Here is a 12,332-nt window from a genome sequence, read left to right on the forward strand (position 1 = left end):
GATGATGCAGAACTCTCTCTGATCCCCCATCCCGTTCAAAGCCTGGTTTAACTCTCCCACAAGCAGAATAGTTTTCACATGAATGGAGAGCAGTGGGTATTGTGGGACTGCCAACCAGGCCACCGCACACAACAACCCTTCATTTTCCAGCAATGCTTTGATTTGAATTGGGAGGGAATCTGGAAATGCAGTCAGCGATGATGTTATTTTCCAGGCTGCAAGCAATCGGCCTCAAAGAGGAAAGTTGCTGAAGATCAGGGAGAGAACTTGGAGTGCAGGTCCTTTTCATCCAGCTGGGGATCGGCGTCTGAGCCAGTTATACACTCCAGACACTTGGACACATAGTCAGGGAGCGCATCGCTGTCCAAGTTTCTGTCTTCCTGACGAGACGTTAAACTCCTATTGTGCTCATTCTAAGAGCTGACCCGGAGTTAAAATTCTATCCCTAAAACAGATTATCTGGTTGCTGTTTGTTGGATCCTGCTGTGCACAAAATGGCTGCTGCTTTCCCCTCCACTGTGGCTGCATCCCGCTGGGCATGGAGTGTTTGTCAACGTCTGCAGTCGGGGAAGCTGCTGCTGTGTAAATGCCAGAACCTTCCTTTCACAGAATCCCCACTGCAGTAATCCTTCAGATGTGACAGAGCAGGGTGGCCCAGGGGCACAACGGGTAGCGCTGCTGCCTCACAACTCCAGAGACCGGGGTTCCATCCTGACCTCTGGTGCTGTCTGTGTGGAGTTGTCACGTTCTCCCTGTGACTCTGTTGACGTCACCCCACCATCTCCCTCCCTCCCTCCCTCTCTCTCCCTCCCCATCTTCCTCCCTCCCCAGTCTCTCTCTCTCTCTCTCTCTCTCTCTCTCTCTCTCTCTCTCTCTCTCTCTCTCTCTCTCTCTCTCTCTCTCTCCCCCTCCCTCCCTCCCTCCCTCCCTCTCTCTCCCTCTCCCTCTCCCTCTCTCTCTCTCTTCCCCCCCCCCCCCCTCCCTCCATGTCTCTCCATCCCCCTGACCCCACCATCTCCCCTCCAGGTGTTGGGGACCGTGTAGAGGAGCGCCCGTTTTCCTGGAGACTGGGGAGGGAAGCGTGTCCAGCCGCTCACTGCTCCTCTGTGTAACGTGTGCGCTCTCCTCCCCCCGGCCACGCTGACCCTCCTCTCTGTGTAACGTGTGCGCTCTCCTCCCCCAGGCCACGCTGACCCTGCTCCTCGACCACCTGAGCCTGGTGGCCTCACTCCAGGAGTCCAACAAGATGACGTGCCAGAACCTGGCGGTCTGCTTTGGGCCAGTTCTCCTGGGCCAGAAGCAGGAGACCTCCCAGCAAGGCTCTTGCACCTTCTCCCACTCCAAGGAACTCGCCAATGCTCTGGACTTCAAGAGGCACATCGAGGTTTTGCACTACCTGCTGCAGCTGTGGCCCAGTGAGTATGTGGTCAGCTTCTCCGGGGAGGGTAGCTGCTGACTGTAGACACTTATCGACACCACGCAGGCCCTCGGCATCAGGGGCCCTGTAGGGAAAATGGCCTGACTCCCTCGCCCACCGAGTGACTCCCTGTCCATTCCCCCTTCTCCTAGGTTGGGAACAGGAGTGAGAGAAGGCAGCTTTAATCCCTTGAGACCATGTTGCATGTTGTATAACTGTTCATCGGGTAACTCGGGCCTCTGGAATTGGTCTTATTGGCAACGTGTTTGGAAGGAGAATGGACCAGGATTCCTGCCCCCTGAAGTCCCCCAGTGAGCCCTGTGACAGGGAGGGCTAACTGCAGCTGTTGATGTCATCAAGGGTCAGACAGGAACAGTGGCGGTGCAGGGGGGTTTCTCATTAATAATTCCCCGTGTGGGGCTTTCACTGGCAGGGCCCCACTGAGCTCCCATTTCTCATTGCCCTGTGTAAGCGGGCAGAGAAGGGCCAGCCACGTTGGTGTGGGACTGGAGGTGTGTGAAGGGAGCAGGGGAGAAGGACCAAGTTGGCTTCCTGTGGGCACTGGAGACCTGGCCTTAATTTTCTGACTCTTTTGGGGCGACATTAACTGATACCAGCAATTTTATTTTCAAATATCTGAGGCCATTCAAATTCTGAATTTGTGCTGGTGGGTTGTACTCACGCACTCTGGGTCACTAGTTCAATGGGTGAGGGGCATTGATTCCTGATTGGGGGTGGGAGAAAGGGCATAGGTCTGAGGGGAGTGGGTGGTGCTGTGGCAGATGAGGTATGGGTTCAGAACGTTCATTAGTCCACCGATGCACTAGCCAGATGTACCCCTAATGCCTGGTTTTAGTCAACACCCCCAACCCTCCTGTCTCCACCTTGTCAGTCAGCGTGTACAGGGACTCGAGCTGGATCACAGGAAGGTGATTGGGAGCTTGATACCTCATGGTTTGTTCTGTTGGGTCTTAAAATGACTGGAAGTAGGAATTGTTGACAGAAAAGGATTGATGCCCGGGAGGGCAGAGTGAGTGAAATGCCCCTCGGAGACTAAGAGCTGCAGAGCAGGTACTGAGGGACCTCCTGGTGAATCTCGACCCAAGGTTTGGTCCTTGGATTAAAGGGTCAGCAAGTTAGGGGTGAGATGGGGAGAAACTCCTTCTGAGGTTCGTGAATCTTTGGAATTACCTGTCTCAGACAGCAGTGGTGCGGAGCCCAGGGCGTTGAAGGACACTAGAGGGATCAGATGGATATTTGGCAAGTGAGAGTGGATGTTAGTGCAGCTCCAAGCTCCATCTATCCTCCTCCCGCCTGCCCCCCCCCCCACCCCCCGCCCCCCCCAGCATCGGTTATCTTCTGCCAGTGTGGATTTGCAGAATATTAGATCAGAGAACAGTACAGCACAGGACAGGTCCTTTGGCCCCATGATGTTGTGCTGAACTAATTAAACTAGTAATTAAATGCATAAGTAAATTAATCCCCTTTGCCTACACAAGGTCAATATTCCTCTATTTTCCGCACATTCACGTGCCTTAAATAGAATCCCTTAGTGCTTTAGACGAATGAACACAGGAGCAAAACCCCACCATTCATCCGCCACCAGCTCACGGGATCAGTGGGGCTGTCGAATAATCATAGCATTCGGTCTCTCTTAATTAGTCTGACACGAGGCCAGAATCCCCATGCACTCGGTCAGGGTCGAGTGGAACCCATTGGGGACCCCAACAGGTTCTGGGCCAAGGAAGGTAAAGATGAAGAGCTGCCCCTCTGCGTTAGGGAGGGTCGGGCCTCATAGAACATTACAGCACAGTACAGGCCCTTCGGCCCACAATGTTGTGCCGACATTTTATCCTGCTCTAAGATCTACCTAACCCTTCCCTCCCACATAGCCCTCCGTTTCTCTATCATTCATGTGTCTATCGAAGAGTCTCTTAAATGTATCTGCTCCCACAACCTCTGCAGGCAGTGCGTTCCACGCACCCGCCACACTCTGTTTAAAAAAAAACTTACCCGACATCCCCCTTATACCTTCCTCCAATCACCTTAAAATTATGTCCCCTCGTGTTAACCATTGTCGCACTGGGAAAAAGTCTTTGACTGTCCACTCGATCTATACCTCTTGTCATCTTGTACACCTCTATCAGGTCACCTCTCATCCTCCTCTCCAAAGAAAAAAGCCCTAGCTCACTCAACCTATCCTCATAAGACATGCTCTCCAATCCAGGCAATATCCTGGTAAATCTCCTCTGCACCCACTGGGGCATTGTTGCACCGTTCCAACTGAAGCGTTCAGCCAACATATCTGTTTGTAAACGTCCTCCGTGACTTGGTCTGAATTTGTTGCAGGAGGCGATTTGATTGGTTTGGGAAACAGAGGGTGCTCCTCGGTTGCTGAGGAGAAGTCCAACTATGTCAGTGACCACTTGGTCGGTGAGAGGGCACAGGAAGGGCGAGGCTGTCTGCAGTGGAGTGGTAGGGGAAGAGAGAGGTACAGAAAATGCCAGAAATATACAACGGCTCAGGCGGCATCTGTGGAGAAACCTTCTCGATATGAAACCTTAACGCTGTGCTTGCCTCCACGGATGCTGCCCAATCTGCTGAGTACCTCTGCTTTTATTTCAGATTTCCAGCATCTGCAGTGTTTTGCTTTGAGAGGAGGATGAGGTTGGGAGACAAACTGCAGAGGGTCGGGTCAGCAGGTCCGACTGATGGAGAAGTGTGTTCCAGATGCAGTTAGTGGTGCTGCCAGGTCAGGTACAGGGAACTTCCCTCAGTGCCTGACCCACACTCGTCATCCCTTTTTTTTTAAGTGATATTTTTTCTGAGGGCAGGGGATATTGTTTTGATATTTTCTTGAAAGTAACAGAGCAAAGCAAAGCTCCATGATGAGCTCTGGCCCCTGAGGAGCAGATAAAGTTGGCTGGAAATCCCCTTAGCCTTGCCCCTGCTCCCTTGGTGCTCCCAGCCTCACCGCCCCTTTCACCCCATTCCTCTATGTCACACAAACTCTTTTAGGGTCAAACGGCTTTACTTGTTAGTCAGAAGATCAACTGGAGAGAGCAGTGGACTGACAGTAGATCAGTTCCTCCATAGGCAGTTGTAACGACGTCACGGCAGCCGGAGCCTCAGTCCGAGGGAAGGTTAGTGGCTGTACTGCTGTGTGGAGGCCAGGAGAATCATTGAAACAAGGACAGCGTCCTCAGCCCCTCACTGGGATAGTGGAGAGCTGGGTCCCCAAACCCACAGCCTGTTGCAATCCTAGGAATGGTCCTGAGTGGGGATTCAGTGGTTGCAGTAGGACAGGCCCAACTCAATCCACTCATTGTGGAGCATCGTAGGTATATAGAGCCACACAGGATGGAAACGTGCCTTCAGTATGTGTCGGCTGTCACGTACCTATCTTTATTAATCCCATTTTCCACATTTAGCCTTTTGTGCCTTGGTGATTCAAGTGCTCATCTCAATGGCACTCGAATTTTGAGAGAGTACCAACCTCAGGCAGTGCACTCCTGATGTTACCCACCCTCTGGGTGATCTCCTGCCCCTCAGGTCATAGACACTTCTGCTAAGGGGCAATGTTTCTCACGATGCCCTTCATAATCTTGTCTTCCTCAAGTCAGGTCCCCGTCAGCTCTCAATCCCAGCCTATCCAGCCTCTCCTCATAATGTTCCATCCCAGGAAACTTACTCGTGACCCCCCTCTGCACCCCCTCCAGTGCGATCGATAGTGTGGTGACCGGAAATGCACGCAGTTCTCCAGCTGTGGACTGACCAACGTGTTATAAAGTCATACCACAACCTCGCTGCTCCTCTGCTCTCTGCCCCAGCTGGTGAAGGCCGGTGCCCACAGGCTTGCTTATCTACCGGTGCTGCTGCCTTCAGGGGTCCTTGGACACGTGCACACTGTCCCTCTCTACTTCCCACAGCTGTACCGTTCATTGTGTATGTCCAAGCCTCATTGGTCCTCCTAACCTGGAGCTTGGACTGATCACGGCAGAGGATTAGAGGGGGTGAGGCTGGGGTGTGCGGAGGGTCAGAGGGTGGGAGAGGATGAGGCAGGGATGTGCGGAGGGTCAGAGGGTGGGAGGGGTGAGGGAGGGCTGTGTGGAGGGTGGGAGGGGATGCAGTGGTGTGTGGAGGGTCAAAGGGTAGGAGGGGGTGGAGGGGTGTGCGGAGGGTCAAAGGGAGGGAGGGGTGTGCGGAGGGGATGAGGCAGGAGTATGCGGAGGGTCAGGGTGGGAGGGGGTGAGGCAGGGATGTGCGGAGGGTGGGAGGGGGTGAGACGGGTGTGCGGAGGGTGGGAGGGGGTGAGGCAGGGATGTGCGGAGAGTGGGGAGGGGGTGAGACGGGTGTGCGGAGGGTGGGCGGGGTGAGGCAGGGATGTGCGGAGGGTGGGCGGGGTGAGGCAGGGGTGTGCGGAGGGTGGGAGGGGGTGAGACGGGTGTGCGGAGGATCGGAGAGTGGGGAGGGTGAGGCAGGGATGTGCGGGGGGTGTGGTGAGGCAGGGGTGTGTGGCGGGTCAGAGGGTTGAGTGTGGGCAGATGAGGGTAAAGCAGAAGATCAGGACAGGGTGTGGCAGCTAATGGACGGTGACTGTGGGACGGTGCAGAGGAGCCGTACTGTACACCCAACCTGTGCTGTCCCTGCCTTGATGCCCCACTGCACAGGTAAAGTATCAAAGATCATCGTTAACCATTCCCCGCAGTGTCTGCCAATCCCCATGCATTCCCGTGAAGAGCTGCATATTTATTCCCTCCTCTGGGTGCTGGAGGTCGTTGGGAGCAGTGGGGCCGGTGATGTGTGAGAGAGACACGGGGCATGTGATTGGCCAGAAGCCAGCCTCTGTGCTGCCCCTCGATGTGACCGGGTCCTTGTCCATTCGAGGACCAGCAACAACAATGGGGTTGTCATAGTCGGGGGTTTTAACTTTCCTAACACGGACTGGGACTGCCGTACTGTTTCACGGTTTAAATGGGGTGGGATTTGTTAAGAGTTCAGGAAAGTTTCCTTGGGCAAAATATAGAGGGCCCAACTAGGGAGAGGGCAAAACTCGACCTACTCTTGGGGAAATGGGCAGGGCAAGTGACTGAGGTGTCAGTGGGGGAGCCCTCTGGGACCGGTGACCGTACTTCTATTAGTTTTAAAATTGTTATGGAAAGAGACAGATCTGCTCCACAGGTTCAAGTTCTAAACTGAGGCAACACCAACAGTATGAGACAGGAGCTTGCAAAGGTCGATCGGAGTAGGTTGTTTGCGGGCAAAGGGACCACAGGCAAGTGGGAGGTTTTTAAAGGTGAGACCGTGAGAGCTCAAGGTCTGCATGTTCCTGTTAGAGTGAAGGGCGAGGCTGGTAGGGGTAGTGAACCCTGGATGATGAGGGAGATTGAGGTCCTGGCCAGGAAAAGGAGGAGGCGTCGGTCGGGTACAGGCAGCTGGAGTCAAGCGAGTTGCTGGAGGAGGATAAGGGATGCAGGAGTGTACTCAAGGAGGAAGTAAGGAGAGCAAAAAAGGAGGCATGAGATGGCTTTGGCAGAGGAGATGAAGGAAAATGCAAAGAGATGTTATACGTATATTAAGGGAAAAAGAGTAACTGGAGAGAGAATAGGGTCCCTCAAAGACCAAAGTGGACACCTTTGTGTGGTGCCACAGGAGATGGGTGAAGTCCTTAATGAATATTTCTCCTCTATTTTTACCATTGAGAAAGACGTGAAGACTTCGGAACTAGGAAAAGTAAATGGGAGATCTTTGGGATAGTCCACATTACAGTAGAGGACGTGCTGGATTTATGAAAGTAGACAAATCTCCAGGGCCTGACCAGGTTGATCCAAGACCACTGTAGGAGACTCGAGAAGAAACTGCAGCAGCCCTGGCTGAGATATTCGCATCATTGTTTAGCTATAGGTGAGGTGCCGATAGACTGGAGTGTAGCGAATATTGTCCTTTTACTTAAGAATGTTGGCAAAGAAAAACCTGCGAACTATAGGCCAGTGAGTTACTGGAGAGGATCCTGAGGGATAAGATATACGTACATCTGGAAAGACAGGGATTGACTAGGGGTAGACAGCATGGCATTGTGCATGGAAGGTCATGTCTTACGAACTTGATCGAGTTTTTTGATGAGATACCAAGAAGGTTGATGAGGGCACGGTGGTAGACATGGTTTAAATGGACTTCAGTAAGGCCCTTGATAAGGTTCCACATGGTAGGCTGCTCTGGAAGGTTAGATTGCATGGAATCCAGGGAGAGCTGGCTAATTGGATAAACATTTGGCTTGATGATAGAAAGCAGAGGGTGTTGGTACAAGATTGTTTCTCAGACTGGAGGCCTGTGACTAGTGGTGTGCCTCAGGGGTCGGTGCTAGCTCCATTGTTTGTCATCTATATCAATGACTTAGATAAGAATGTACAAGGCATGGTTAGTAAGTTTGAAGATGACACTAAAATAGGTGGTATATTGGACAATGAAGAAGTTATCAAAAATTACAATGGGATCTTGATCAACTGAGTAAACGGGCCAAGGAATGGCAAATGGAGTTTAATCTGTATAAGTGCGAGGTGTTGCATTTTGGAAAGTCAAATCCAGGTAGGACTTTCACAGTGAATGGCAGGGCCTTGGGGAGTGTTGTAGAACAGGAGGACCTCTGAGTACATCGTTCACTGAAAGTGGAGTCACAGGTAGACAGGCTGGTGAGGAGGCTTTTGGCACGCTGGCCTTCAAAAGTCAGGGCATTGAGTATAAAAGTTGGGAGGTCATGGTGCGGTTGTACAGGACGCTGGTGAGGCTGCACTTGGATTATTGTGTTCAGTTTTGGTCTCCCTGCTATTCGAAAGATGTCATTAAACTGGAAAGAGTGCAAGGATTTACAAGGATGCTGCCAGGACTTGAGGGACTGAGTTATAGGGAGAAGCTGGGCAGGCTAGGACTTTATTCCTTAGAGAATAGGAGACTGAGAGGTGATCTTATAGAGGCGTAGGAAGTCATGAGGGGCATAGATTGGGAGAATGCACTCAGTCTTTTCCCCAGGGCTGGGGTATCAAGAACTAGAGGGCATAGGTTGAAGGTGAGAGGGGAAAGATTTAAGAAGAACATGAGGGGCAACTTTTTTTTTACACAAAAGGTGGTATCCATGTGGAATGAGCTGCCAGAGGAAGTGGTTGAGGCAGGTACAATAACTTCTGAAAGACAGTTGAACAGCTACATGGATTGGAAAGGTTTGGAAGGTTATGGGCCAAACGCTGGCAAATGGGACTAGCTCGGATGGGGCATCTTGGTCGGCGTGGATCATTTGGGCCAAAGGGCCTGTTTCCGTGCTGATTGACTCTGTCTGTGACCATTTCCACACCCCTCGCTCCCTCTCGCTCTCAGGTGACCGAATCAAAGAGAAACGAGACATGTCGATGGAACAGCCAAATTTGGCCAACCGCCTGCGTCCCAGACCACAGATCCCCGCAGTGAGCCCAGCGGCCGAGGAGGTTGTGTGCCGGAACCGCGTGGGGCGATCCGCCAGCTCATCCCGTTACCGACATGCCGGTGACTGGAGCAGCTGTGGCCGAAACTACCTGCGTCCAGGGAACGACCAGAAGGTGGATGATCGCGGCCAATTCACCAAGCTGGGCACCAACGTCCTGGGCTCGCCGGCATCTACCGACACACAAGATAGCAGCTCACGCCTCACGGACACGAAGGATGGTGGTTCGCGCCAAACGGACACTCAAGATGGCGGCTCACGCCTCATGGACAAGCAAGATGGGGGTTCGAATCCCACCAGCGGACGTAATTATGACTTGTACCCAGTCAATGGACAAGGTGACAGTCTGTTCCCTGACAACAGTCAAGGTAGCAGCCTGTTTAGCGATGGCGGAGAGCTGGACTTTGAGTCCAGTCTCGGCGGAAGGACGAAGGAATTTGACAGCTTGATTGCTGACATTGAGCGGGAACTTGCGAAGAAAATCATCTTCCTCTGAGGAAGAAGGGCAGGGTGCCCAGAGGTCAGACTCGGTCGTTGGCGTGGGCTGGCCTGCCCCGTGCCGACTTTCCTGCGCCAGTTTGCAACAGCATGGTTACCTAGCAGCACAAACGTCACCCCCGGTCACAAAGTTCACACGTGAAGTCTCCCGAACTCCCAACTCACCCCCCACCCCGCCTGTTCCAGAACCTTCCCATCCCCTGGTTACCAGGGTTGGGGCTGGGAATCTCCCAGGCACTTGGCCCGGCTGCTCCCACTGGGGAATACGGGGGGTCCAGGGATGGTTTGTGTGTCCTCCAGGTACATCCCTCCTCCCGCCAACCCTCCTCTCCCACCCCCAACCCTCCTCTCCCTCCCTCACTACCTCCCCCTCCCTTCCTCCCTACCACCCCCTCACTACCTCTCCATCACTAGCACCCCCTCCCCTACTACCTACACGTATCTCACTCCCCCTTCACCCCCCATCTTTTCCTCACCACCTCCATCCAGCCCCTCCCTGCCATTCTCTCCCCTCCCCCCTCTACATCCTCCCGGGCCACCGGCAGGTGACCAGATGGAAGTCCCCCCCACCTCCGCCCCATTCACTCGCAGAGGGTCGGCTGCCAGATGTTCCCACAGCTGCAGGAGGGGGAGCTGGGGAGATGCCGAGACCCCTGGTCTGGCCGTCCCTGTCGGTCAGTGGGCCGGGGGAGCCAGGGGCAGCAGAGGCCCTGGGCCAGAGGGTGGATCACCGCATCGGGCAACTGTGCGGCCTGTCTCCCCCTGCCTGTCCGCCACATCCTCCCCTCCGTATCTCTCCCTGTTCTCTCTCTCTGTGTCTCCCTCTCCCTCTGTCTACCTCTGTCTGTGTGTACGTGTGTGTGTCCCTCTCTCTCCCTCTCTCCCTCCCTCCCTCTCTCCCTCCCCCGGGCTGTACCTGTTGCTGGGTTGGGGACTCCAGGGATCCGTACCTGCGAGGGACAGAGCGCAGGCAGATGAGACCCCCTGCCTGGCAGGGTGTGGGGTCGGGCTCAGTGGTTTGGGGACTGCTCCCAGTGACACCGCTGTGCTGTGTGTGCAATCATCACGCTTTGTTTTAGTGGATCGATAATCGCTGAATAGATGCTGAAAATCCTGCAGGTTCTAAACACTCAGCTAGTTCTCAGACTATTCCACGAGTCAGTATTAAAGACATCGGTCTCCGGGCTGTGTCTCGCCAGGGGAATTGCAATTCACACGCGTGATATAAAATAGCTTGAGATGGTGACTTTTATATATATTATATATAAAATACTTTATTTAAGTTTCACATTTATTTTTGTAGATGGACGATTTTGGAGAGTTCTGAATGTATATTTGGGGATTTGCCCTGAGCTATGGAGGAACAATTGATGTGCTGTATTTATGCAGTGTTGTCCCGGGGCTGTGAGAACACAGGACTGCAATGCTGTGCTCTCCTTGGAATTATTTATCCCAATCTGACAACGGGCTCTGGTACTTTGTTTAATAAACTGTAACGTTTTATGCCGAAGGTGTGCTGATCCCCAACTTTGCTCGTGTTTGTGTTGAGGGAGAGTTATAGAGTCACACAGCACGGAAACAGGCCCTTTGGCCCAACTGGTCCATGCCGACCAAGATGCCCCATTCAAGCGGGTCCCATTTGGCCCATAACCTTTCCCGTCCACGTTCCTGTCTGTGTAATAAAAAGTTAACCTCAAGTTCCTATTGAATCTTTTCTCTCTCACCTTAAACCTACTCCCTGCAGTTTTTGATTCCCCAACCCTGGGAAAAAGACTCAGTGCATTCACCCTATCTATGCCCCTCTTGATTTTATACACCTCTATAAGATTACCCCTCAGTCTCCTACACTCTGAGGAATAAAGTCCTATCCTGGCCAACCTTTCCCTGTAACTCAGTCCCTCAAATCCTGGCAGCATCCTTGTAAATCGTTTCTGCACTCTTTCCAGTTTAATGACATCTTTCCCACAGCATGGTGACCAAAACTGAACACAATACTCCCATTGCGACCTCACCAGCGTCCTGTACAACTGCACTATGACCTCCCAACTTCTATGCTCAGTGCCCTGACTGACGAGGGCCAGCACCACCCTGTCTACCTGTGACTCCACTTCTCTGAGAGAGAGAGTGTGTGTGTGTGTGTGTGTTCAGGGTCCTGGGGAGGACTGAGCTGCCAGGGGTGTGGGGTAGTCAAAGTTAGCCCCATCCCGAGTACTTTGGCTGGGTCTGTGTAGCTGCGGTTACCTGGGTGGGGAGTATGGGGACAGGTGGGGGGGGGCATGGTGTGTGGTGTGAGGACATTGTGCCCGGCCATGGTGGGTCGTCCCTGCCCGCCGCTCTCTGGGCTGAAGTAGGAGCCGTTCCTCCACCACAGATGCTGCACCGCTCAGCAGACAATCCCCGCCGGGGAGCCCAGGACCGGGGCACACTCCCACTCTGGGGGGCACGGCCACTGTGGTGGGTCCCTGGGATCCTGTACCCCAGGGAGGAGGGAACTCACTCCTGTGATATGCAGAGACATTTGCTCGCCATCCAGATGCAGGGACGTTCTCCCCCCGGCACAAGAGCCCAGCAACTAATGGCTGGGTTTATGTCCATTGACAGGAGGGAGATGAGGAAAAGGTAGAATCGTTGTCCCAGGGTGCAAATTACAAATACTAGAGGCCAAAGCTTTAAGGTGAGAGGGGGAAAGCCTAAAGATGAGCAGGGCAAGTGTTCTTTTGCACAGACCGGTGGGTGCCAGGAACATGCTGCCAGGGGTGGTGGTGGAGGCAGATACGATGGAGACGTTCAAGAGGCTTTCAGATCAGTGCCTGGATCTGCAGGGAATGGAGTGATGCGGATCATGTAGGAGCAGAAGGGATTAATTTGGCACCATGGTCCGCATGGAAATTGGGGGCTGAAGGGCCTGTTCCTGTGCTGTAGTATGTTGTGTGAAAAGATGACCAC

At 53.3% G+C, this 12,332-nt stretch overlaps 1 protein-coding gene across 1 annotated transcript in view; it reads left to right on the forward strand.

The window, feature by feature from the left end:
* The window catches only part of LOC127584882 (rho GTPase-activating protein SYDE1-like), a 65,797-nt gene extending 54,904 nt beyond the window's left edge, over nucleotides 1–10,893 (forward strand). Inside the window, exons 8-9 of the mRNA XM_052041850.1 lie at nucleotides 1,184–1,415; nucleotides 8,786–10,893. Of these exons, the coding sequence (XP_051897810.1) occupies nucleotides 1,184–1,415; nucleotides 8,786–9,384 (831 nt within the window). The 3' untranslated portion in view covers nucleotides 9,385–10,893. The remainder of the gene's footprint in view (nucleotides 1–1,183; nucleotides 1,416–8,785) is intronic.
* The last annotated feature ends 1,439 nt before the right edge of the window (nucleotides 10,894–12,332 follow it).

This window comes from Pristis pectinata, chromosome 31 (assembly GCF_009764475.1).
Source record: "Pristis pectinata isolate sPriPec2 chromosome 31, sPriPec2.1.pri, whole genome shotgun sequence".
NCBI lineage: Eukaryota > Metazoa > Chordata > Chondrichthyes > Rhinopristiformes > Pristidae > Pristis > Pristis pectinata.